This window comes from Artibeus jamaicensis, unplaced genomic scaffold (genome assembly GCF_021234435.1).
Source record: "Artibeus jamaicensis isolate MK-2021 breed Jamaican fruit bat unplaced genomic scaffold, CSHL_Jam_final contig_391, whole genome shotgun sequence".
NCBI classification, from domain to species: Eukaryota; Metazoa; Chordata; class Mammalia; order Chiroptera; family Phyllostomidae; genus Artibeus; species Artibeus jamaicensis.
In genome coordinates, this window is record NW_026521814.1 from 7,779,166 (window position 1) to 7,805,207 (window position 26,042).

The window sequence follows — 26,042 nt, forward strand, 5'->3', positions numbered from 1 at the left end:
CCCCTAAGGCGAAGTTGAGAGACAGATCCATGTTCAAGGAAGGACAGCTGATATCATGAAGTAGAAATGAATAATCACCATTCACCAACACTTTAGTAGCCTAACGTTCATTCAAGGGTCCTAAGACTCAACTGGGAATACCTAAGAGAAAGCTAAGTTTTCAATAACTGTTTTCAAATGTGGAGATCAGGAAAATTTGAATTTACACCAGGTGAAAAGTAAGCATTATCAATCTTGCTGGGTTGGTTCACAATGAACAACTTATAATGTGGTATTAACATTGACATGTCAACTTTAGTCTGTAACAAGAAAACACCAAAAAGAATAGTTCCTGCGAATTCATGCTAGAGTGATCATCTTAATAATAGTGAAACAAAAGTAATGTTTGTTGTAACAGTATTAGATTGAGTCAGAACACAGAGTCCAATCTCTCAGCCAGGCAAATATGGCAAACATTAAGAATAAAATTATACCCCGAAACATCACATGTTTTTAGTATATCTGTGTTTGAATTACATATCCTCAAATGAGAGTATATTTAGCCAATTCCTTTAAAGCTTCTATGAACACAAATATGGGTTCTAGAGCACAGAACCTAAAAGAAATCAGAATTAATCTTCTATTAATCCCACAGATGTTTTATGTGTAGGAAAAGAGACAAAACTCCAGAAATACTGGATTCAGTATGTCTTCACATCACTTACCCAACAGATGGGTCCAGGGCAATTCCTCTAGGATGCCCCAAGTCTTCAGTTATAAGGACAACTCGGTGGCTCCCATCCAAATTGGCCATATCTATGCGGTTGACCTTGGTCTCCACCACATAAAGTTTATTATTAACCCAGTCCACAGCCAGATTCTCTGGATCATCAATAGAAACATTGAGAACTTCTTGGATATCTAAACCATTAACACCAACTGAAAAAACCTGAAAGGAAAACCCAAAACATTATACTTCTTGAAAATTTTATGCAGTTGAATTGAATTAGAATTTTATTAATGGTACAAGGAAATATAAGAGGGAGAAATAAAATTCAATAACTCTTTTGGAGTCTCTAAAATTTACATTTTAAAAATCGCCACCGCATTACTCAAGGTTGAAGTTAAAACCATCACACGTTCCAAATAAGACAGTATAATGAAAATTTGGCTGTTAGACAAAATAATGTCAATATTTGTTACTCAATCCTCAATTATGATTTCATTTAGAAGATGCAAGTAAAATCTGATTTTTATCATACGAGAAAGCAGAGTATTTTTTACATTTTAAATGATCAAGTTTCAAAAATTACTACCAAATATCTATCCACTTTTGAAAGAATGTCTACTATTTCTTTTAATTAGGCTTTTGGACTCCATTTCGAATAAAATTAAAAGTTGCTCAAGGCTAATCCATATAATAGACTGCTTTGTTTAATGGGTTCCATGTAATAGTATAGCATGGAAAAGGTGCTGATTAACATAAAATATCTCAAGGGCCTTTTTTGTTAGAAAACAAAGGAACTTTCCCCTTTGCTCCCCCCAAAGTGAAAAGCTATCAACACTTTGTGCTTGGGGTTCTATCAGCTCCCAAGCTACCCTCCTGAGATTTCTGTTTACCTTATCTAGCACGGTGTCAGTCCAAAAGACTCTTTGTAGGTGATAGTGAAAATCCACACCCACAGCCACTCCTCGATTCTGAGACTCTACCAGGACCTTAAAGGATCTTCCATGAATATCACCCATTAGCAAATCTCGACCATCAGAGAAGATAACAGAGGCCTCAGCAGCTAAGTGTGAAAAAGGAAGGCATTATTACTTCTTCAAATGAACAAAGATGATGAACTAACTTACACCTGATGTTTTCTGCTTTTTTCAGATATGTTCTTATATGCTTTCTTATTTTATTTTAAAATAAACTCTGAGTCAGACATATAGATGTCATTATACCCACTTTACAGATGGGCAAGCTGAGGCACAACACTGCTCAATAAAGTGTCCAAAGTCACTGTAAATTAAGAATTGAGTCTGCCAAGAATTCAAGTGTCCTGACTGCTGCTAGTCCAGTGCACTTTCCATGACACTGAGGGGAATACATCAGATATTTTTCAAGAATCCTTGATAAAATAAGCACTTTACCTCAGGTGCAACTGTAGATTGTGTAAAACACAGAACTCATTTTAAAGACTCCTGGGAAATCACTGTGAAAAATATGGCAATGGACCCAAATCTGCTATACCTGCTATACCCACAGCATGCAAAATGAATAAGGTTATCCATGGCAGATCGGTTTGCAATAGCAATGGAAAACAAACAAAAGCCCCTAGACACAGACAACAGTATGGTGGTTACCAGAGGGAAGGCGGGGGCAGTTATTAAAGGTCAAAGGGGATAAATATATAGTGACAGAAGATGACCTGAGTCTGGGTGATGGGCACATAATATAATATGCAGACCATGTAACATAGAAATGTACACTTGAAACCTATATAATTTTATTAACCAATGTCACCCCAATAAATTTTATTTTAAAATGCTTTCAGTTTAAAAAATCCTTTCTGCTTAAAAAAAAAGACATGATATAAAAGTCCATCGGTAAAGGACTAGTTAAATAAATTATGTACATCCAAAAAATGGATTATGTCACTAGTGTCCCACTACTAGAATGAGGACAAGCTCTCTGCATTGACATGAAAGCTCTTAAAAATGTATAATGCAGGCCCTGGCTGGTATAGCTCAGTGGATTGAGCGCGGGCCTTTGACCCACACGATCGCGGTTCGATTCCCAGTCAGGGCAAATGCCTAGGTTGCAGGCTGGTTCCCTGTAGGCCAGTTCCCAGCAGGGGATGCACGAAAGGCAACCATACATTGATGTCTCTCTCCCTCTCTCCTTCCCTTCCTCTCTAAAAATAAATAAATAAAATCTTTTAAAAAATGTATTATGCACATTAGCAAGATACAGAACTGTATACGTAGCTTCTACTACATATGTAGCAATAAAGTTAAATATCAATATCTGTATATTCTTATTTATGCACTTAATAATCTCTAGAATTAAAATAAACACTGATTATGAGATAATAGACGTGGAAACTAGGCAAAAGTGAACAGATGGAGAAGATACTTTATTATTTACTTCAATTACTTCTAATTTAAAGTTTTTGAATATGTGGCTATATTATCTATTCAAAAATAAATTTAATTCTTAAAAATCAGCTGTACCTAAAAGTTCATAAACAGCAAAAAACAAGTATCCCTACACAAAATCAACTAGAAAATTGGCTATTCCTCAATCATGTGAGCAGGTAAGTAAGCTTCGAAGGCCACTAAGGGCTCTTCAGAATCAACTAGGGAAAAAAAAAACTGAAGAAAGGAGTGAAGCTGAAATCTTCTTACATAGAAATCCATGTTGACAAAAATGCTTTGGGGTAGCCATCTTTTCTTTTTTCACAGATTTTCCCCATAACTTTTCTCTACTATAATACTCTAAACTGATTCTAATGAAACACCCAGGAAGAAGGCATTCTCACAAATGATAATCCAAATTTAGCAAGTCCATTCTGAACCACCCCTAAATTTTGCATAAACAATAGCAAAATTATTTTGGTAGAGACTTGTCACCTACACTGTGGTAGGTAAACTAATTCAGGAGAAATGCTCAAGTAGGTCAACTGTAGACATAAAATTTATTCCATGATTAAGTGTGGTAGATGACACAACAGCCCAAGCCCAAAGTGAACAAGCAACCGATAAAAAAAAACTATTAATAATGATCACCATTATTCACATATTAGTCCCTAATCAAAGTATGAAATTCATGTTGACCCATTCTTCCAGCAGCAGGGACCACTCCTGATTTTTGATGATTAATCCTGCCATCTGCATAAATGCTAGTATTTCTTTCATGATTTGCTATGGAAGGAAGAGGTTAGTCATGTTTACTGCCCAGAGATCCAGGTGTCCTTAAATTACTCACAGGAAGTATTCGCTTTGCAATGCCGCCCGTGCTCCAAGATGTACCCTTCTGCACAGTGGCACTGGTGATGGCCAATTCGGTCTTCACACATCTGGTCACAAACTCCCCATATCTGGCAATCATCAAAATCTGCCACAGGGAAAATAAACATTTGTAATCAGGCTTACAAACATTTTTAGACTACCCTCAGAAAAAAGTCTTAAGACAAGTGATATGGTGGTGACCCTGTCTAAATAAACACCCTCTGAAGGGAGCACAGATTCTAGGCATACAATAAAAAGTAGGAATTCAAAACCAACATCTTCCTAGTAGGGAAAACTCAAAAGCACTTAAACACATTTTTAAAAGTCTACATACAAGATAACTTTATAGAGGACACACAATGCTGCTCAGATTCATAGCCCTGGGGTATTGCATTTCATAATGTTGGTTTATAAAATACCTGAATTTTTATATATATGCTTCCCTTTAAAACTGTGCTTTACAATATAGTAGCCACCAGTCCTCTGTGACTTCTTAGGTTTATATTTAGATTAGCTAAAATGAACTAAAAGTAGTAATTCAGTTTCTCAGTCACCCCTGCAACATTTCAAGTGCTCGGTGGTCACAGATGATTAGTGTCACCGCACTGGACAGCACAGATATAGAGCATCCCCAACTTTGCAGAAAGTTCTGTTGGCCAGCACTACTTTAGAATAAAGTAACACCTGCTTTATATCCAGCACCTCAATAAGACACAAATGTGTGACTACAATAAACTATTTAAAAAGATCTATCTACCCAGCTGCTTTTCTTCTGATGTCCAAAAAAATCATACCAAAATTAATTTAGAATGAAAAATAACTTCTCTTTTGATTAACTTATTAGTCATTTCTTTAATAAGTATTTATTGCATGTCCATATATGATAAAGCTCTACTCAATGCCATATGTCCCAGAGTTTTCCTATGTAAAAAAGCAATTCAATATAATTGACCTATAAACAATACAATATGGAGGTGGGGAACAACACAAGAGATTAAAGAGACTTTCTTAAAAACAGTGAATTTTAAGGGCACAGAAATTGTCCTCTCCTTGATAGACTGATGGCAAATAAATATTTCATCCGACCCTCCAAGTTCACATCCATTCTTCATGCTTCCTCACCCTGCTCTCTTCCCTGGAAGGACCACCTCCACAGCCCATACCAATAGGGTTTCCGCGCCCTGGGCTTCAGAAAATTTTCCAGTAATTAGAATCCCTGAAACTGTTGTACCCTTGGGTCTAGGATCCTCCAGATTTCTAGAATCTAATTATTCTCACTGCAAGTGTCAGAGTTGTGAATTGGATTCCATCACACCTGTCAGGTGGCCCGCCACCGGGTGGCTCCTCAACAAGAAAGCTCAAGTCAAGGGAATGAACTAATGGTTCTAGTTTTCCCAACTACAACAACATGGGCCACCATAATTTTCTTTCCAAGGATTGTAAGTTTTTAAAAAGTGATCCAGTTGGACAAGATAAAAGGACCCTGTCCTCTGTGAGTCTAAATGAAAAGCCCACATTGATCTATCCCTTCTGTGCCCTCACCGCAGCCCTGGGAAAGCAGCACCCGAGGCTTCGCTTCAGTAGGAACAAAGTACAGGACATTCGCCCTCAAACTTCCAGAATGTCCTGACCTCATTTTTAATGCAAAACCAATGAGACTGTACTTAAGGGTCTGGAGGAGCCTGGGAGCAGACAAACGGAAGAAAACTAAAGGTAGAAAAGGCATAACTAGAAATCTGGTGATGCCAATGCCCCTCCTATCACCTGGGTTTCAAGTACTTTAAAGGTAAGAATAAGTGTATAAAAAGCATGTCACTTTTAGCGACTGAATAAAACTATACCTCCATTTGGAAAAAAAATAAAGGCTACTTAATATCCATAGGTAATTAAACTGAAGACAAGAAAGTAGAGTTGAGTTTTTTCATGAGCACAGGCAAGGTAATAGAAACTAAATACATAAGACACTGCTACAATACCTACCTCCCACCCTGTTACTTTTCTTTCCTTTTTACTCTTTGTTCCCTCCAACTAACAAACACTGCTTTGAAAATAATTCAAAAATCTCTTTCTAGCTTAGACTCTCTTGGACACACTCTGACCCATCTGGCTGTGTGAAATCCCACCATGCCAAATGACCGCCCTGCCCTAACTGTGCACCACGATGTCCTTCCGTCAACGAACAGTGAGCACGTCCTGTCAATCAGAGACAGTAAGTCCGCACCCTGCTTCAGCACGCCACCGGGCCAGGACTACCGGCAGCAGATAAATGGTAGAAAGACACAAGATTTCAGGTCAAGATTATTCCAGTTTCTTGTTATCTATCTTTGAGGCATTCACTGGTGGGTCAAGTCTAAGGTGACAAATGTTGCATAGGCTTCCAACACCTGATGCCTCTGCAATGAGTCAGCCACTCGGGTGATGATAGACACACGGAACTGAAATGCTTGAAAGAGAAAACCAAAGCAACGCTCGTGAAAGCTCAGCTGAAATAAGTGTAACTGGTTTCATAATGCCATGCATTGAAACTAATGAGTTCTCTTTACAAAGCAAATAAAATAAAGTCTTCTTTGAAAATAAATGTGAAATAAATGTTAACCCAGCTTCAAAATTCAGGGGCAACAAATACATTCTGGAAGGACAAGGAAGGTCACGGAAAAGACCTCTTCGGGTGACAGGTTCTCACATTCACAGGGAATGTGAGTCTCCAATGTCAACTTCTGAGCTAATCTCAAAGGAGGTTATCTGCAGTAAAGTCCCAGGCACTGAATGAACTGAAAGGTGTTCGCCATGGAACTTGAAACCAGTGTCCCAGTGACAGACCACACTACTTCCAGTGGACTATGAACTGAAGGGTTTCTGTAAAATCCTGAAATTACCTGTGTACAATATTGCACATTTTTGTATTCCATTCATCAATAGGTTCAATGTAAAAACTTTGTCATGACAGTTTTTTCATTTCTTAATAGCTGCAAAAACAATTGAAGTGACCTAGACCTCTAGCATATAAGAAGCCCTAGACACTTGGAAATATAAGCTAAAGCTCTTCACAGACTTAGATATTGGGGAAAGATGTTGGAAAATGTGCTCTCTGAACTCCAGGGTAAGGAAAATAAAAAAAAAGACCAAACAGGACAGGTTGTGGGGATCACAAGACTGAAGTAAGGATTCTGAAAGAATAAATCACTTTTAATGAAAACACATAAGGCCTATCAAGTTCCAGCTGCAAGGCAATCCAGCCCTGACTCCTCTTTAGGGGTTGAAAAAGGAAAACTAGAGAAAAGCTGACGTAATACCAAGAATGTGGCTTCTGGTATTTCTATTGGAATTCCTTTTCTACTAAGAGAAAGGGGCAATGCCTGGACAACTAAAAGACTGGAAATAGGATTGGCAGCTGGGTGGTAGTAGAGGGGGGGTGGGGAAGTCTGACATTTGCCAAAGACAAAGGAGCAGCCTCACACCCACACTTGAGCTGCCCTCCCTGCCCTCCCAGGGAGCACAGGGCGGGGCTGCCAATGCCAGTGAGCCTCCCAGCAAAGGAGGACATGTGTGTAAAAAATATTTTTACATTTCTTAAATGCGTCCCCAGTGTAATTATGGTACTGATAAAACACAAAGAGGGTTCTGCAATCTTATTTAATGCCAGCTGCAGACCATAATGATTTATTTATAAAATGTTTTGAAATTATTAGAAACTTGGGGGCTTCCTTAAATAATTCAGAGCTCTTTAAGTCTTCAGGATCTCCCACGCTGACTTACAAAAAACACTTGAACTAAAAATGTCTTGTTGAATACAGTTAAAAGGAGTAAGCAGATCATGGGCAACCTTTGGGACATGGTCCCACATAATTAGAAACCTAAAATTACCCACTTTGCACACCACAAAGACAACCTCAATTGGGTTCTTTTACCGGATGAAAAATCCCGTGCTTCTTGACACATGCCAGGTAAATCAGCCCCACTGTCATAGTTCTCGTTAACACTGAGGAATACTTTCTCAAGATTGCAAGTCTAATGTGTTAAACCGCAGTTTATCTCTGGCACTACGAGTTTTTCTGGCTATGAGTAGGTATTAAGATCAACCATAATTATGAAAGTATAATTAAGTTGGAAGCCATGAGCTGAGACTAAAGACAGTAACTTCATTGGGTTTACCCAAATTCAGTTTTTTTGGCCACACTATATTAACATTTTAGAAGTTATTTCAGAAAAGATACTTTTATAAGAGCATTTATTATGTATACCATGTTTGTTTTAATCCAGAAAGCCCTTAAGAAGCTCAAATTCCTAACAAATATCAAAAGAACACAAGTGTCCTGGGAAAATTGTTAATGAATCATTTCCATTGCCTTCCAGACGCCTTTTCCCAACACCAGCAAAAACAAACTTTTTCATTAAACCTCTGTGGTCACTACTTTTTGATAATGTGAACAACTATATTTGTTGTTTGCATCTCAAAAATTATAAAAAAGAAAAAATCAAAGCATTATAAATTCATGTCTAAATCCTAAAAAACTAAAAATCAATAATTCTCCCGTCATCAGGCCCAGTCTTAATCACAGTGGGATGCAATGCTGGCTTGCTTCAGATTAAAAAATCTCCTGGTGGAAGGAAGCATGTCTCTGATAGGACAGGTGTGGAAAACATTTGGTGTACTGGTGCCTAGTTCAACACAAGCCATCGGCTGGCAGCAACATGGTAGAGTTTGTTCGTGAATCAGCTTCCACCACAGGTAAAAATCAAGGGGAATGATTAACAACCAGCAGAGCGTGGGCCAGTGTGGTCAGTGGAGCAGTGCCCTAGTGACCTGCTGTGTACCGCTCTTCAGTTGCTGGATCCGGGGGAGGTGTGAGCACACTGCAGAAGCGGTCGGGGGAGCAGGCTAGGGTAGTTACAGAGTTTAAGGCAACAGCTGTATACCAACCACATGGTAGTATTTCAGTATTTAACAACCCGTAAGGCTGTTCCAGCCCTGTATCCAAATACTTAAAAAGAAAACACAAAAAACGATCTCCATCATCAGGTAGTAGACAGGCATCCATGTAGCAAGTCAGCTCATCACAGGACCACTCTTTGGCCTCGTGCACCTCGCAAAAACTTCTCAGAGTTAAAACTTTATAATGTCCAGGTTTTCTGTGAGGACTGTTGCTCTTTGTTATACAGACCATCACTCCTACCCACAAGCACAGACTCCTCTTTGTCAAAGATTGTAGAACCCATCAGTGTGGCAAGCACTGTGATGAAAGACCAGGTGCTGCCACCTGTCACTTACCGACACATTTACGGGTGTTATTTTGGTCAGCGACATAACCTGGAGGACAATAGCATGCTCCTCCAAATGGGGCCACGTGGCATTGATACTCACAGCCAAAGAAAGGACACAAAGTCACATCTAAACAGAGAAAAACATTTTGTTGAATGAATGGTCACCTCTGAACAAGACCCATTTACCTATGAAATAAGTGAGCATGCAGTCCAAACACAGAGTGTCTGTCGCATTCAAGCCTTACAGCAAGATTACGGTACAAAAGTTCAATTCACATTTTTAAAAGTCCTTTTTAAAGTTATAACTATGGCCCTGCTTTGGTGTAGCTCAATGGATTGAGCGCAGGCTGAGAGCCAAAGGGTTGCCACTTTGATTCCTAGTCAGGGCACATGCCCGGGTTGCAGGCCAGGTCCCCAGTAGGGATTGTGCATGAGAGGTAACCACACATTAATATTTCTCTCCCTTTTTTTCTCCCTCCCTTCTCCTATCTCTAAAAATTAATAAATAAAATCTTTTTAAAAAGTTATAACTATGTACAAGTATAAGTCATCATGAAAAAGCTGTTTATGAAAACATCAAGTCACAAGTCTTTGTGTCTACATTAATAGAAGGGACTGAGAAATTCCCAACTGACAGAATTGAAAATAACATCAAAAACATTAACTGTGGCTAGTTTCAAATGGTGGGATTTCAGGTGACTATACATATTTCTTTTTTTATATACATATTTCTCCTGTTAATTTTATTTTCTATTTTGTATTTTTATTTTGCACTATGACTATACATCTCTCGTTCATTTTTAAAGCGCTTTAAAATGGGAGCAGCTGAAGAACGCCATGGAAGTTTCTGCATATTTAAATACTACAAGTTTTTTGCAGGGGAAAAAAGACCTTAGGGTCACAGGTACATAGTTACTTATAGGCAAGTACTAGATCATTTAGAGTGTACCATTGATGAAATCAGGGTCATAAATTGTTATTCTCTTTCAGGACAGTGAGATGTCCACAGAGTTGAGGGGTTGATGGTGGGATGAATATTTTACAGCCCGAGAAAAAAAGAAGAAGAAAAATTAACTCAAAGTGTATATCCCAGAAACCAGAAACTCCTTTTTTAATTATTATTACTTTCTAAATTTTTAATTTTTTAAAAATTATTCAGAAACTCCTTTTTTGAGTATAGCCAGATTAAGACTTTTTCCATAATTATAAGCAAGGGAATAATATCTCCATTAGAGTCATTAAAGATGCCATTAAAACCATTCTGCCCGCCCTGGCTGGTATGGCTCAGTTGGTTGGAGCATCATCCCATAACCAAAAGGTTGTGGGTTCAATTATCAGTCAGGGCACATACCTAGGCTGGCACATACCAGGGTTCACTCTCTGGTCTGGATGCATATGATCCAGTCCAAGTGCAACAAATCAATATTTCTCTCTCACATTGATGTTTCTCTCTCTCCCTCATCTCTCCCTTCCTCTCTCTCTAAAACCTTTGAAAAAAATGTCTTCAGGGGAGGATTAAGAAAAACATTCTGCCTGGCTAGTAGGAAAATAAAGCCACTAATATCTGAAGCCCCTCCCATCAAGAGATGGAATCCATTCTTTAATTCATTGAGTCTGTACTTGGCCAAGTGGCTTGCTTTGGCCAATAGACATTTAGCAAACATGATATAAGCAAAGGTTTAAAGAACTTGTGCACTAAGATTTGCCCTTGCTATCACCAAGCCTGAACTTGGTGGCAAAGCTTTTACCACCACAACCTGACAAGGGAGTGAGCTGGTCTAAGTCAGAAGAACTACCCAGCCAAACAACAGAACTGTGAGAAATAATAAATGTTTGCTGGCTTAAGCCACTAGGTGTTGGGATAGTTGGTTAGGAAAACACCAAGTGACAATCTCTCTATTTGGGCTTCTGTTATAGAAAAACAGAGGCATATCTATCTGAAAGATACCCAGACAAATGTCCATCCTCACCACAACGTCGTTGTGCGGTTTCATTGGCTTCATCCTCTCCTGAGGGACAATCGAAAGTTCCGTCACAAACTTTTGTAATTGGGATGCATTTTCCAGACTTTGGACAAGCCCATTCACCTGGGTAACAGTTATGAAAATGATGAGGACTGCTTTCTGTGGGGGGAAAAAAACAAGAAAGTTATGGACCACATGAGAAGGAGAGCCCGCTTTTTTAATCCATGGTTAAGAGAGGACGTAGACGAGGTAGAAATCTACAAATGACCTATATTTTAAAATAAACTAGAACCTTCTAACTCTATCAATAGACTTTTACTGAGTTTCTAAGGAGTGGCAAAATGGAACTAAGTTTCATTCTTTCTAAGGGGGGGGCAGCCCCCAGTTAGGTTATAAAAGTAAGGTGCAGATATGGGTCCGAATTATCAACAAAACGGATGGATAACCCCTAAAAGGATTCAATTATTTAAATCACAAATTACAGAACTAGGTCTATTAAGGTAACATCAGGATTCCTGAGTTTTTAATTTTTGTTCTTATTTTTGTCTTTTTTGGTTATTTGCTTTTTTTCCTTAGTGAAACGTCAACAGTGCAAGAAAAACCATAACTCAAATGTGGGAAGACTACTTGCTGGAACACAGAAATGTGAAACCAGTGGGCGTGCCCAGAATGAGCATCACTCTTACATCTGGGGCTGCAACAGTACAAGTGACTTGCTTTATGATGTGAGTGAACTTCTGAACTGGAAGAGGTACCGCCGAGTGAGGAAGGGGACTGCTATTGGCAATTTCCTTCTCCTAGAACCTTTACAGGCTTCCCTGGATAGCAGGCCCTCCTGCAAATACCAATCCCTAACTCCATCTCTCGAGTTGCCTCTGTGGCCTCTCTCCCGCCACTGGATGCCAGTCACCCATTATTTGGAAATCAAAATTTGAAAACAAAACAAAACTGAATTTAACTTTTACCAAGGTTCAAAGTCATTTTTAAAGGTCAGAGGACAAATCGCATTTTTCCCTCTTTTCTCCCTTTCCCATCATACTTCTTTGCTATAGATAAATCTAGTTAAATAAGCAGTCTTAAAAAGAAGCAGCAAGCTATGTAAGGGGGAGGGAGTGCCCTACCTACTTTACCCTAATAATAGAGGGAGGAAATTATCATTTATGTTGTATTTGTATTCTGGGTCTTTTTAGGAAAAGCCAGTAGAGTCACCTTCTACCCATCCACGAAGCCCCTTAAATCCCAGACAATCCCGAGACTGCTTGTCACACAGATAATTTCTAACAATGAAAGCAGAAAAACTAAGCTCTGGAAAGCAGTTTAAGAAGATGCTTTTCTACCAGGATCTCTTACCACATCCATCTTCGTCTCCGTTATCCATGCAGTCGTCGTCTCCGTCGCAAACCCAGTTCTGATTGATGCAGTGGCCGTTGGGGCAAGTGAACTGATTGCCTTTACAGGTCTCATAGTCTGGAAGAAAATAACAGCTGACCTCCGAAGACACAAACCACTTGGAAAAACTCAGAGTGCTCATCTCACTGCCTTAGTAGAGCTTTTAGAAACTGAAATTTCTATATCAACTTAGTTCCTGAAGTATCTTGACAAAAATGTAAAAAAATGAGAGAGAGAAGAGGAGAAGGAGAAAAGAGGAAAAGAGCAACTTTGGGTCCAGGCAATGAACTCCAGTGCTAGTCTATGCTTCCCAAGCTTAAAAAGAAGATAGTATGGCCCTGGCCATATGTACCCTGAGCCGGTGTGGCTCAGTTGGTTGGAGCGTCATCCCATACACAAAACTGTTGGGGATTTAATTCCTGGTCAGGGTACATACCTAGGTTGCAGATTCCTAGGTCAGGGCCCCTATGGGAAGCAACCAATTAATGCTTCTCTCTCACATCGATGTTTCTCTTTCTCTTTCCCTTCCTCACTTTAAAATCAATAAATGCATTTTTTAAATTGAAAAAATAAGACAATGCTATAGGTAGGCACTGAAAAGAGAAGGCAGACTGATAAAGATGATACAGATAAGCCAATGGCTAATATTCTACTACCTTATCACAAGCACTTTAATTGCTATTTAGAACCAAATGATTCTCAGTCACCCATCTCATGATGTCACCTTCTCTTTAATATAGTCTCTAAAATAAACCTAGGTGCCAGCAAAGAATTCAGGCATGGCTCATAGAAAAATCAGGGTAATATTGAAAATATGGAACAATGCAGAAGGTGTGGGTACCAAGCCATCAAAATGGGTGTGGAAAAAAATCATATATTCTAGTAAATAAATTACCACAAAAAGCTGGCAACTTATAGGAATTACTGAGGCACTCTCGTGAAAACGAGAGCACAGGTGGCAACAATAAGAGATGGTTTGCTCTGCAGGCAACAGCATGGAAGGAAAAGTAGAGTCGGCGTGGAAAATGGAAGCAACGGCAGCCACCTAAATTGCAATGAAACTCTCCCGACCCTCCAATTGCAATGTGGTAAGAATTTCAAAGTAAAGAGGAAAGTTAGGGCCATTGCTTTTAGGGACCTTCCTCTCCCTTCTCTCACTCTATTATCGAGGTTATCAGACCCATTCCTGAGGCCTGGGTAATTTGAGAGTCCAGTGATTCAATACACCCTGTACCCTTGTAGCACAAGGAAAGAATGCAAACTGTCCATCAGCAACCCTTCAACTCTACACAGATTCTTGGAAGATAAAGGAGCCCAGGTTCAGTAACACTGCTGAAGCTCATGCCATAGGCCCTAAATGAACTTCTGGCTCCCTCTGCCATCAGACATAGTGACCCTTTTGTTTGAGAAGAGCAATACAGTGGTAGGGGGAAAAAAACACTCTTAACAACAGGACCCAACACAAAGAAATCACCGTACTGCAAGAATGTTCATCACTGCCGTCTTCACAATCCGGGAATCGGTCACAGACGTAGTTATGAGTGAGGCACTCCCCACTGCCACACTGAAACTGGTTGTGGGAACATACTTCAGCTGGGATGCCAGGTTAAGAAGGGAAAAAAAGAGAGAATTTCAATTCCACTGTGGCCATTTAATCTCATGGGAAGTTTCGGGCTCAAGTTTAAAAAGAGATTCGTAAAATAAATAAATAAATAAAAATAAAAATAAAAAGAGATTCGTATTGAGCGGGAGTATGTTGGTAAATGTTGAACAACCAGTTCTCCAGAGACAAAAGGACCCTGACTTACAGTGTTTCCAAGTTTCCATGGTGTGAATACTCCCACCACAGCTGACTTCAAGCTACCAACATGAATTCATTGAACAAAAACTTGTGAAGAGACAAGCATAACTGGCCAGTAGAAACCAGCTTCAGAACATCCTGTGCACGTTACTTACAGCAGTTGTGTTCATCAGACAAGTCTCTGCAATCGACTTTCTGATCACATCTCTGACTAATGTTATAGCAGGCTCCATTGGCACAAGTCAGCTGCTCACATGCCGGGTACCCTAAAAGAACAGAAACAGTACACAAACCTTAGGTTACAACATTCCTATAACAAACACTTCTTGAGTGACTATTATGTGCTAGACATTAAACACTGAGCCTGTATTGGTAAACAAAAGAGACATGGAGATGACAGTTGGATAAGGGAGAGGCACTGATCACAGAGCAAACGACAGACTGGGTTAAGGGCTGCTGGGGGAAGCGCACAGTCCTGTGTGAGTGCACCGCAGGGGTCTGGGGGCCCAGGGAAGTCTCCCCTGAAGAACTGACTTGCTTGTGAGCTCAGACGTGAAGAATGAGAACGAATCAAACTTACTTCAAAATGGAACTTTCTCTTACTTAATACAAATAGCATCCCGGGAAACTACTGCACCACCGCACATGCTTTGGGAAATAAGGGGCATTTCTTTCACTAGAGGGCCAAAGAAAGAAAGCAGGCCTAGAAGCCAGCAGACCCGGGAGCTGGAGTGCCACTCAGTGGTTCCGTACTCTGACTCAAAGCCACTCGTGCTCTCTGGGTCACCACTTCCTTAGCCACACATCTAGGTACTTTACTTCACAGGATAAAGGACCTCGAAAGACAATATCTAGTAAAGCGCTTTGAAAAGAGTCATGAGCTCTACAAGCACAAAAAGAAATTGTTTATACATCATGTACATATGGCCACCTCACTGCTATCCACCAGATGTTAATCCTGGTTTTCTAGGGCATCATAGAAAAAAATCGGGATATCTCTCACAGGGACAACATGCTGTCAGTCTCCACACTGTGCATCCCCAGATTTGGCATTTACTTACAAGTATTTCTGATGATCCCTAACTATAGGCTTCATTCTGTTGGTTGTTATCTAAATCCCTCAAATAGCGCCAAAGTCTCCTTTTCAAGCAGGAGCAGTGCATAGAATTCTGTGCTGAAACTACAGTAAACCTATCCCCCATTAGCAAGCCACGCTTTTAAAAAGATGAACTGGCAAGTAACTTTTTCCATTTTTTTGTATAGTAAAAGAATAAACCCAAAAATTCTCACCCTCAGAAGTTCAAAACTAGTCTATTAAGTGTCTTTAAATATCTAAATTCCCAAAGTTGCATGTAGTCGATCATATATTAAAGTGGAAAGTATTTTAGAATAGATGATTAAAATTTCAAAATTTTCTGAACTTTATTTCTTAGTAGTCCAGGAATCAGCTAGCAGTTAGGCTTATTGCTGCCTTTTTATCATTGCCACGGGATGCACTGCAAGGGTGCCTTCAAAGGGTCACACAACTTTGTTTATTAATTCTCCCTTCGAGAGATGCGAGAGGCCAGTTGAGCCAGGCAAGCAATTCCCCTCCGCCTGTGTGCTGGATGGCACTTCAAATTAGTATGTTATCTAACCTTTAAGAGCAGCTGAAAGCAGGAGAGGAATGTCAGAAAATTCAGCTCTTTGCAAAAGATAAGCTATCTGTCAGGGGGAAGATTTACTTGGACTTGGACTGTGACTACCTCATTTAAAGCAATTATTATAGATATGAAGGATCTGGGACAGATGTGCTGGGCAGATATCTCCTTCTCCTAGTCCCACTTTTTAGGAGCCACTGCCATAAAACTAAAGAGGGAAGCGCTGAACCAGCATCCACTGACATGACTAACAGTTTGCTGACAAGGCTCACCCCCCCCCCCCGCCAACAAACAACAAGCCAGCTTGATGTCATCCGGACTACGGTGATGGTCAGAGGTCAGCAGTCCGACACTCAGAATGAGGAGCAAACAGCTTTCTTCTCTCCATCCCTGCTGATAACAAATCTCTCTCAGTCAGCTCAGGACCTGCCTCAACCCCTGCACACCTCTGGTCTGTTCCATGCGTAGTTAACGGAAGGTACATGCCCATAGGAAAGACTGCACAGGGCTACCTGACTCCATTAAGTACTGAAAATATTGGGAAGTCTCTTTCCAAAGTTATTCCCACTTTGGAGACCCACACAGAGGGCACAGGGCAGCTTCTACTTACCTTAAAGATTTCTATTGCTACGGATGTTATAAATGAGTTTCAATCTACCCAAGGAAACAAGAAGTCACACTACTCTGGAATTGGGGGAATGTCTAAAAATCTTATCTTTTGGTTTATTTGCTTGGCAAGTCTGAGTCTAGATAGTCTTGTAAACTTTTTTCTATGGGGCAAAGCCATCATGTATCTTAAATGTCCTGCAGGATTTTAAGGGAAAGTATAATAAGAAAGGAGTTAATATACAAAAACACCATAGAAACTCATCGTAAGCCTTCTCTTAATGTAAAGATTGACAAGGAAAGGTTAACGAAGCCCCGGGCCTCTGAAGGGTGTTACCTGAGAACAGCCTTGCACGCCCATGGTCAGACCACCTCTTCCCTCTGCCTTCCTTACTTTCTCCAAATCCCAAATGAAATGTGTAGTTTGTTCCCCCCAAACTGGGAGCAGTCCCAGAATATACATGTAACATTTGCACTTGGAGATTTTTTAAATTTTTCTCTGCTAATGATTTGGTTTGTAGCACGCAAGTTCCATGCTATAGTTCTACTCAGGGGTGTCCAACCTTTTGGCATCTCTGGGCCACATGGAAAGAAGAGTTCTCTCAGGTCATGTATGAAATACACTGTCACAAGAAATCACAAAAATATCTCATAATGTTTTAAGTAAATTACAATTTTGCGTGGGGCCACATTCACAGCCATCCTGGGCCGCATGTGGCCCACGGGCTGCGGGTTGGACACCCCTGGTTTATGTAATCAAGGCGGGAGGTGTGGCTTGAGGACCTCACAGGTCCCCCGGATGGAAATTGTCAACAGCTGAGTAAGATACAAACATTGGGCACCACTCTTTACTATCTTAACAAGAAGGCTGTAAATACGTATTCTATTCTCAGAATTTGACAAAATGGCCAAAAAGCACATAGAAAAGAAAATAAATTGATTATAAAGAAAGAGAAGGCATCTTAAAGGTAGACTGTGAAACTTAAGCCAAAATTTAAGAAAAAGAAAAAGTTACTAATACAAGTTCTGACCAGGCACCTAGGGCTTTTCAAGATCCTGGAGTTATCCTTTATAAGTTACTGTACCTTACTCTGGTTCCAAGGCAGGCTAATCCAAAGTAGTCATTTGCCAGAAAAAAAGTTCACTAATTTAGCCACCAGCACTTAGCTGCAAGCACTACTCACAAAGTTAAATAAGCAATAACAATAACAATAACTAATTACATGTACCGAAAACTGTGTAATGGAAACTAGGAAGTACTCAATATGTATGAACTCATTTCAGCCTTATAACAACCTAATGAGGTAGATACTATTAGTACTCTCATTTATAGATTTACATTTTATACATTTTACATATGTGCCTCTCTGGGGCACAGAGAGGTTACGTAATTTGAAAAAGGTCGTATGACTGGTGACCCGGAGACCCAGAACTCAGCCCGGAGGCAGGGCGGCTGCAGGGTGCCTGCTCCTAACCACTAACAGCAGATACGGCTACTGCTTATAAGCTTCAAAGTAATAGAAAGAAGCAAAACATTACAGAAGAATGGAATTGAGCCAAAGTAAATAGAAAATCTTAAAAAGATAACATGAAAAGAAAGAGAAGTAAGCCAAGGGTGACAAGTTTTTCTTTCTCTCCTTCAGTGTTCCATTCTACCTTGGGAAGTCTAGAGAAGCAAGGGCAACTCTAAATTTCAATAAGTTAGGGCATTTTCTACTAAAGACTTCAACCTTTTATAATTTAGGAATTCCAGGAAACCCTATGCTAAGGAATACAGTTTTCTTGAAGTAGCAAGAAAAAAAAAACTACAAAGTAGCCTGAGACCCACATCCTCTTCCCACCTTCCCATCCACACCCCAGGCCAATTCAGGTGCCTGAAGTGACTGCCACCAGACACTGGCACGGAGTCCGTGCAGTGATATACGAGAGAACAACAGAGAGGCATTTCCTGCTTCTTCCCCAAAATAATCTGAAGCTGTTTTCAATAAAAAGCATATGTATAATAGGATTTATAAAATGGAAATAGCCATTCAGCACCTTGGAAAGAGAAAGCAAATACAGTCTTCCCAGGGCTGGTTAGACTTGGACTGACATCAAGTTTAGTCTGAGCAGCTTTCAGAAAACTGAAGTCAAAAATAGAAACACATTAAGTTATCTAGTTTACCTAACCCTGCTCACTTTGAACTAATGGGTCTGTACCTTTGTTCTCTATCCATGCTGACTGATCTTAAATCTAAATTAGACACGTGCCTGAGAGGCTTGCTCCAAAGACTGTGGATCTACAGCACCTCTTTCTTCCCATACATAACACCCAAAATCTGTGTAGAAGGTAAAGGCTGACATGGTTCGATTATATAAAAAATAATAATAATAATCTCACATGACCTCTACTATAGGACTTATTGACCAACAAGATAGCAAATTGTCCATCAAATGCTCCAAGGAATAGTGTGAAGAAGTAAGATGGTTTTTCACGGGTTGTCAAATGTTTATAATGCACACCAGATTTCATGGTACTGGCTCTATATAGGTGTAATAGGGCTCTGTTTTCATTCAGGGTCACCCAGTACCTTGGTCCCATTCCTATCTCTTCCTTACATTTACCCCCAGTGACTTATCTGGGAAAAACAAACAGGTAAAGTCTATCCAAAGAGACCAGAAAACTAGCTGTATCCCAGAATTTTGAGAATGGCCACTTTCAAACCACAACTCAACAATGGTGTAGCTCAGTTTCCCTGCTGGGAATGTGGCCTCAAATAACTGAGTGCTCATCATCCCTGGGTGGGCGTCAGTATGCTAGCTCTCCATTATCCCCCTGGTTAGGATTTAATTGTATCCAACATATTGTTGAAATCTACTTTTCTAGATACTGTGCTAAGAATTGAATGAAGAAATAAACAAAATTACAGGTAAAACACAAACTTCCAGAGCTTTTTAAAAAAATATTTTATTCAGCCCTAGCTGGTATGGCTCAGTGGACTGAGTACTACTAGCCTGCAAACCAAAGGGTCACCTGATGGGTCACCTGATTTTGTCACCAAGGGAGTTGTTGGTTTGATTCCCAGTCAGGGGCCCTGCCTGGGTTGCGGGACAAGTCCCCAGTAGGGGGTGCATGAGAGGCAACCCACACTGATGTTTCTCTCTCTCCCTTCCTTCTCCTCTGTTTACAAATAAATAAGTAAAATCTTTTAAAAAGATATTTCATTCAATGAATAATTATTGCAGACCTATAGGAGTACTAGGCAGTAGGGAGAAAAGGATGGACTTCATAAAGCGCTTACTCTCATAGAATTAGATTTTATTTGGAGGGATGGAAGGACAGAAATTAAAACAAATGTCATATAGAAAAATGTTACGGGAATATAGCAGAGCAGAATGGTAAAGAGGGACTGTTAGGAGTAAGTTCTCTGATAATGTGATATCTGGACAAGAACCATAAGGTTTCACAAAGTGGAGCAGTTTGGTGTTCGGGAGACTGGTGGAGGTGAAGGACTGTCTTCAGTGAATCTGAGAAGGAAAGGAGAGGAACTGGAGGCTGATGGAAGACAATCCTATGCAACGCTGTTGTAGGCAGAAGCAGAGAAACTGGGCAACAGCCGGGAGGGATACATAATGTGCTCGAATGATGGAGACTCAGTAAGAAATTTTTCTCTTTTTTCAAGGTTTTGGTGCTCTGAATCCCATCTCAACTGCAAGAACGTTAAACGGGTCCATCCACGATGTGATACGTAAGACGAGGCCAGTCTTTGCTTCTGCTCTCTCACCTCGAGCAGAGAGGTGACAGCAAGAGCAAGACTCGTGGGGCAGCTCACATGTGGAGCTGAGTCTGAAGAACAAATGTTTTTCATGAGCCACCATAGTCTGCAGAGTGATTTTAACCATTCTCTCTACTCCCCCCCAAACTGTCCCCCCAGGTAGAGTTTCAGCAGTTAGGTATATAAAGGAAAATGTTTAAATTCTGAAGAATAGAAAGTCAAGAGAAATAAAGCTTCAGGGACAAAGCAGCCCCAGTGGCAGGCAGACCAAATACTTCTGATTACCAGCAAGAAAGCCTTCATTGTAACAGGGATTTTACCCTTTCTTTGGCATTCCTAAGTAACAAAAGAGAAGTGCTACAAACCAATGACAATTAGCAATAGTTTACTCACACCAAAATCATTCTAATGTGGTACTTGAAAAAAACAAAATAATTTACTGACCTAACTGGACAAAAATGTACAATTTTTGAGCAACCGAAAGTCACCACAATATATTAATTGAATGAACCGTAATTGCTGCATTGTTCTGATGTTTATCTTAGACTCTGCATGAGTGGTTTTCCTGGATTCTAATCCCATTAGCAGTAAAAATGGACTGCAGTTTGAATTTCTCTGTTCCCTAAAAAAAAAAAAAAATTAATTGAGAATTTGTTTAATAGCAGGTGCCGTTTTACAGATGGCCAGATTGAAGAGTAAAGTAACTTAGGGGGAAAGGAGCTTTCACTTGTGGCATAGCTTTTTTGTACATAGTATTCAGAAATAGTTTTCTAATAGCCAAATAACCAAAAACTCCTTATGCATAGGGAAACACAGCAGACAAAAAGACCAAACACAGTAAGAAGCCTTTATACTACACCAAATTGATTTCAAGGATAATCTTTCTGATGGGAGTTTAATGCCCTTGCCTTCCTCACCATCTCGCCCACTCTCTTACCTCCCCTCTCGCTGCCTCCCGGAGAGGACTCTTACACACCCTTCTTTGTTCTAGGAAAGGAATGCCTGGAATGGACACAAGGTGCCCCGTCTTGCAACTCCCTGTCCTGATCTTATAAGCTTGAGAGGGTGGGTACTATGACCTAGGGGTCTGATCTGACTGACAGTCCAGACTAGGCACTAAGAGGCAAGCTTCCTGATCCTTTCAAATATTAGGGGGGAAGAATTAGTCCTTCTTGGGAGCTTTTCTAATATCCATTATGATAGTCAAGTGGTTTCTAGGTGCTTAATACACTAAGATCTATTCCTATAGAAAACCTACTTCTGAGAAATAGAAAATAAAAGTCATAGTCATAAGCTGATTCTCAGTTTGTACTCAAGTATTGGTCCCTATACCTCACAAGTCCAGAAACAAGAGAATAAAGTGTCGTATCTCACAAAATTATTTGCAGCCAAGCCTTGCTTAATCCTTGATCATGTAGGAACATTCTACTTTCAAACTACTAATAAACAGCTCCTATATAGCTGAAGGGACATTTAAAATAGCTACACGCCTCTAGGACAAATGGCTGCTAACATCATGTTATGCACCTGCTCTCGAAAATATGTACCTTACATACAAAGTATGTTTCCCACACACACATGAGAGAAATCCTTGCATCATCTTTGCAAATCTCTACACTAGGGCTGTTCTGAACTAGAGCAAGGAAGGGGAGAACATCTTGCTCTTAGAGGACATTTGACATTGTCTGGAGACATTTTTGGTTGTTACAACACTCTTGGTTGTTGGACATGCTGCTGGCTTCTAGTAGACAAAAGCCAAAGATGCTGTTAGCACAAGACAGTTCCCCACAGCAAAGAACACCTGGCTCCCAATGTCATGAGTGCCGGATTGAGAACCCTTGTTTCCAGATCTAGCTACTGATTTCCAAAAATGACAGGGGACACGAGAACATGTTACATGATATCAGGGGACAAAATGAGCAAAACCCAGACTGTGGGAAACTCCAAGACAACTGAATGGTTTTATAAACAAACTGAAAGGAGTTAAAAACAGAAATGGAAAGCAAATCTACAAATTTTGACACAGAAACTAACTCTAAAAGATCTTATTTGGATTTTGATTTAATTACATTCTACATATCTGGTTTCTTTCCTTAAATCCTTGTTTCACCAGTTACTTGTATTTTTTTTAAAAAATGCAAATGAAAACTTGATTAAAAACTCCTGCCCAGATGGTTTATAAAACTCACTTCCTTTCCTTCATTCCTTTCTATAACAGCTGCTTGCATGCTCACACCCTGCCAGCTTTTTTCCGGAAGGTCCATTGCTCGTACTAGTGACTTTGGACTTGGCTGCAGGTTGTCCACATGGAATAAATCCAAACGGTCTGTTTCTGCTGCCTTTTATTTTGCATGAAGTAGCATTTCCTTCAGTCCCATTGCATTTGCAACAAAGCACTCATTTTTATCCACTTGTAAAAAAGGAATAAAGACATGGGCTATTGGCTGGTGGCACAGGCCACTGGTTCTCTCTCAGACTTGCACAAGGTAGAACTTTCTCCTTCTGTAAATACAGTCCTTCATGAAGAATAGTCACCAGACTGGGAACCAGAAGATGGGTTGAGCACTAACTTGGCCACACATCACACAGCCTTGAACAGGACACTCTACACTTTGCAGTTTTAGATTCCTTATGCACAAAAGGGGATAGATAGTAACACCTGCCCTATCGTCTTCATTGAGAAATAACATCATAACTAGAATTTCTATAATGCTGTGAAGTTTACAAAATCCTACAGAATATGAGCATACTACAGTCATGTGCCATATAATGATGCTGGGTCAATGACAGGCTGAATGTAAGACAACGGTCTCATAAGGTTATAATCGAGCTGAAAAATTCCTATCTCCTATGACATCGTTGCCATCCTGAAGTGACAGCACAGTGCATTACTCATGTGTTTGTGGTGATGCTGGTGAAAACAAACCTGCTACACTGCCAATCATATAAAAGTGTAGCGTATATAATTATGGATAGCACACGATACTCGATAATAATAATCAATGACTATGTTACTGGTTTATGTAGTTTCTATACTATACTTTTTCTTCTTTCTACTTAAATAAGTGTTTGCTGTAAAACAGTGTGTTGTGTTATCCTGGCAGCCACCTCATACATCTCGTGTCTCTTGATCACATCATTCTCTTGTGCTTGAATTAATCTCGTGTTTTTTTATACAGTAACATGTTGTACAAGCTCGTAGCCCGGGAGCAGTAGGCTCTACCATACAGCCTGTGTGTGTGTTAGGCTATACCCTCCAGGTTTGTATAAGTATGTTCCACGATGTTCACCTAATGACACATTTCTTATAACATATCCTCATAATTAAGTGACACACAACTGTATATGACTTACCACTATTATTAATCAAAATATTTTCTTCAGTTGCCTCAATAAAGGATCTATTGTTTGCTTAAAAAAAAAAAAAGTCCTTGACTCATGGACTTGCTCCTTTGTGACAGTCAGACACACCCTGTCATCTCTAAAACTGCCAGTACAGAGTCTAAGTTCTCTGCAAAATATCTAAGGTCAAGGGAGACACAAATGAGGGGCAAGATAATCTCTTCAGAAGAAAACATTTAATAAGAAATTATACCACAGCAGAACTGCACCAGGAACTCGGCTAGGAAACAGAGATACAAAGACAAATAGCACAGACTCCTCTTGAGAAAAAATAACATACAAGGAAGAAAGCATTGAAGGCAAAGTGTTTTGCTTCTTCTTGACGTAGCATGATATGATGGTGTGGTTACAGCATGGCCTGGGGCTGTTTGGGCCTAGTTTCTCCTTTTCACACATGTAAGTATTTCTTCCATCAAAATTCTCAAACAATTAGGGAGATGTCCCACAAGAACAGACTAAAATTTAAATCTTCAGATGGAGACATGATAACTAAGAAGTTTATGATCAAGGTTTCTAATGTACACAAAATCTGTCTACCAATTATTGGGATATTGACTATTAAAATAACTTCCCCTTTTATGTTTTAAACAATAAAGAGGGGGAAAAAGGAAGTACCTTAGTAAGAAAAAAATAAAAGTATACAGCAAACTTCTGAACTGCAATATACCAAAAGGAGAAATGTATAAAAGGTGTCAGGAGGAAATATATAAAGAGAAAAGGAAGTTCTGGATAAGTTCATATATGATAAGACTTATAAGGGCTTTTAAGAGAAATTGGTACATCTGAGACTAAACACTGAGTTCAATGAACCACAGGGCTGACACAGTAGAATTCCTGTATTCTTGTATTCTAATAATTCTAATAAACCTCAAAAGAGGCAGATTACTTTTTATAAGTAGCACATTATGCACCATCATTATACTCTCTTATTTTGGATATGGTAATATTTAAACATTATACAAAGAATGATGTGATTTATATGGTTGATTTTGCAAACCGATATAGTATGCTGCCAGTATAGAGAAAGCTATTTTCAAAATGTAACACTTTTCCAAAAGCAATCTGGAAAAAAATTGAGTCCATAATAGCACAAAACTAATGAGACATTTGACCTAGAAATTTACCATAGTAATGAAATAAAAGTTAAAAGTGACCAAACTGGACTTTATACTCAACCTATTCAATGACATTTCAGGATCCTCTGTTAATGTTAAAAGTGCCTTAATTTTAAAAATGCAGAAAATTAATGTGCTAAGGCAGGACATACTTGGAATGTCTTTGTAAAAATAGAATCCTATCAGAGCATCACCTCTAATCCACAAAAGAATCTGCCAAGAGATTTTAATAACAAGAAGCATTATTGTAGGCATTTCTGTCCATCAACAAATCTAACAAATTTATTAAAATGCCAAAGAGAAAAATGTGAAACCAAATACAATGCAAAGACTGAAGGGGACTCACGGCAATCCTTCTCGTCAGTTCCGTCTGAGCAGTCTCTGACGTGGTCGCACCTGTATTCAGCCGGGACACATTCGCCACTGGCGCATGTCATCTGATGGCTGGAGCATGTTGTCCCAGCTGTGAAGGGGGAAAAATATTACTTTGTAATTACTGCCAAACACAGACCAGCCCACTGACATTTACCAAATATGAATGAGGATACTTGAAAGCAATGACAAGTAGAGTGAACACGAAACATAAAGTTCATAGGTCACAAGGTCAAGCACCCAGCTATTGCAAGGAAAGGGGCTTACAACGCAAGAGCAAAGGGATTTTTATCAGGATGCTAGCAAAAGGCCCATAGAAGCACATCAGCGCTTAACCACGTTAGTGTGTAGACAACTGTGTTCTCAACCTGTGTTGAGAACACAATATAGATTGAACACCTATATGATAAAGAGGATACATAATACAAGAATTTTGCAGTTATGGGTATTAATCATGGATCAGTAAGGACACTTTCACTGAAATCCTGTTTAAACCAGAGGAAATATTTCAAAGGGTTAACAGGGGTTATTCCTGAATGGTAGGAATATCGGTGATTTTATTGAGTTTCCTCTATCATATAAACTTTCTACATTGAACATGTGTCAGTTTTATAAAGAGCATGACAAAAATTTAAGCTATTTTAACTTTACCCTCTGTTGCTGAGGGTAGATGAAAGCAGGTTATCACATTTGCTTTCAGGTAAAACCAAGCACACCGATGCCTCGGGCATCATGTGAAAGCTATTCTGTAAGCCTCA

General features: G+C 39.6%; 1 protein-coding gene across 1 annotated transcript in view; it reads right to left on the reverse strand.

Annotated features, from left to right (window-relative positions):
- LRP2 (LDL receptor related protein 2) overlaps positions 1 to 26,042 on the reverse strand; it is a 191,487-nt gene that overhangs the window by 121,139 nt on the left and 44,306 nt on the right. Inside the window, exons 4-12 of the mRNA XM_053665167.1 lie at positions 25,259 to 25,375; positions 14,550 to 14,660; positions 14,073 to 14,186; positions 12,555 to 12,671; positions 11,211 to 11,363; positions 9,248 to 9,367; positions 3,956 to 4,084; positions 1,600 to 1,769; positions 705 to 928 (exon numbers count right to left, since the gene is read on the reverse strand). Of these exons, the coding sequence (XP_053521142.1) occupies positions 705 to 928; positions 1,600 to 1,769; positions 3,956 to 4,084; positions 9,248 to 9,367; positions 11,211 to 11,363; positions 12,555 to 12,671; positions 14,073 to 14,186; positions 14,550 to 14,660; positions 25,259 to 25,375 (1,255 nt within the window). The remainder of the gene's footprint in view (positions 1 to 704; positions 929 to 1,599; positions 1,770 to 3,955; positions 4,085 to 9,247; positions 9,368 to 11,210; positions 11,364 to 12,554; positions 12,672 to 14,072; positions 14,187 to 14,549; positions 14,661 to 25,258; positions 25,376 to 26,042) is intronic.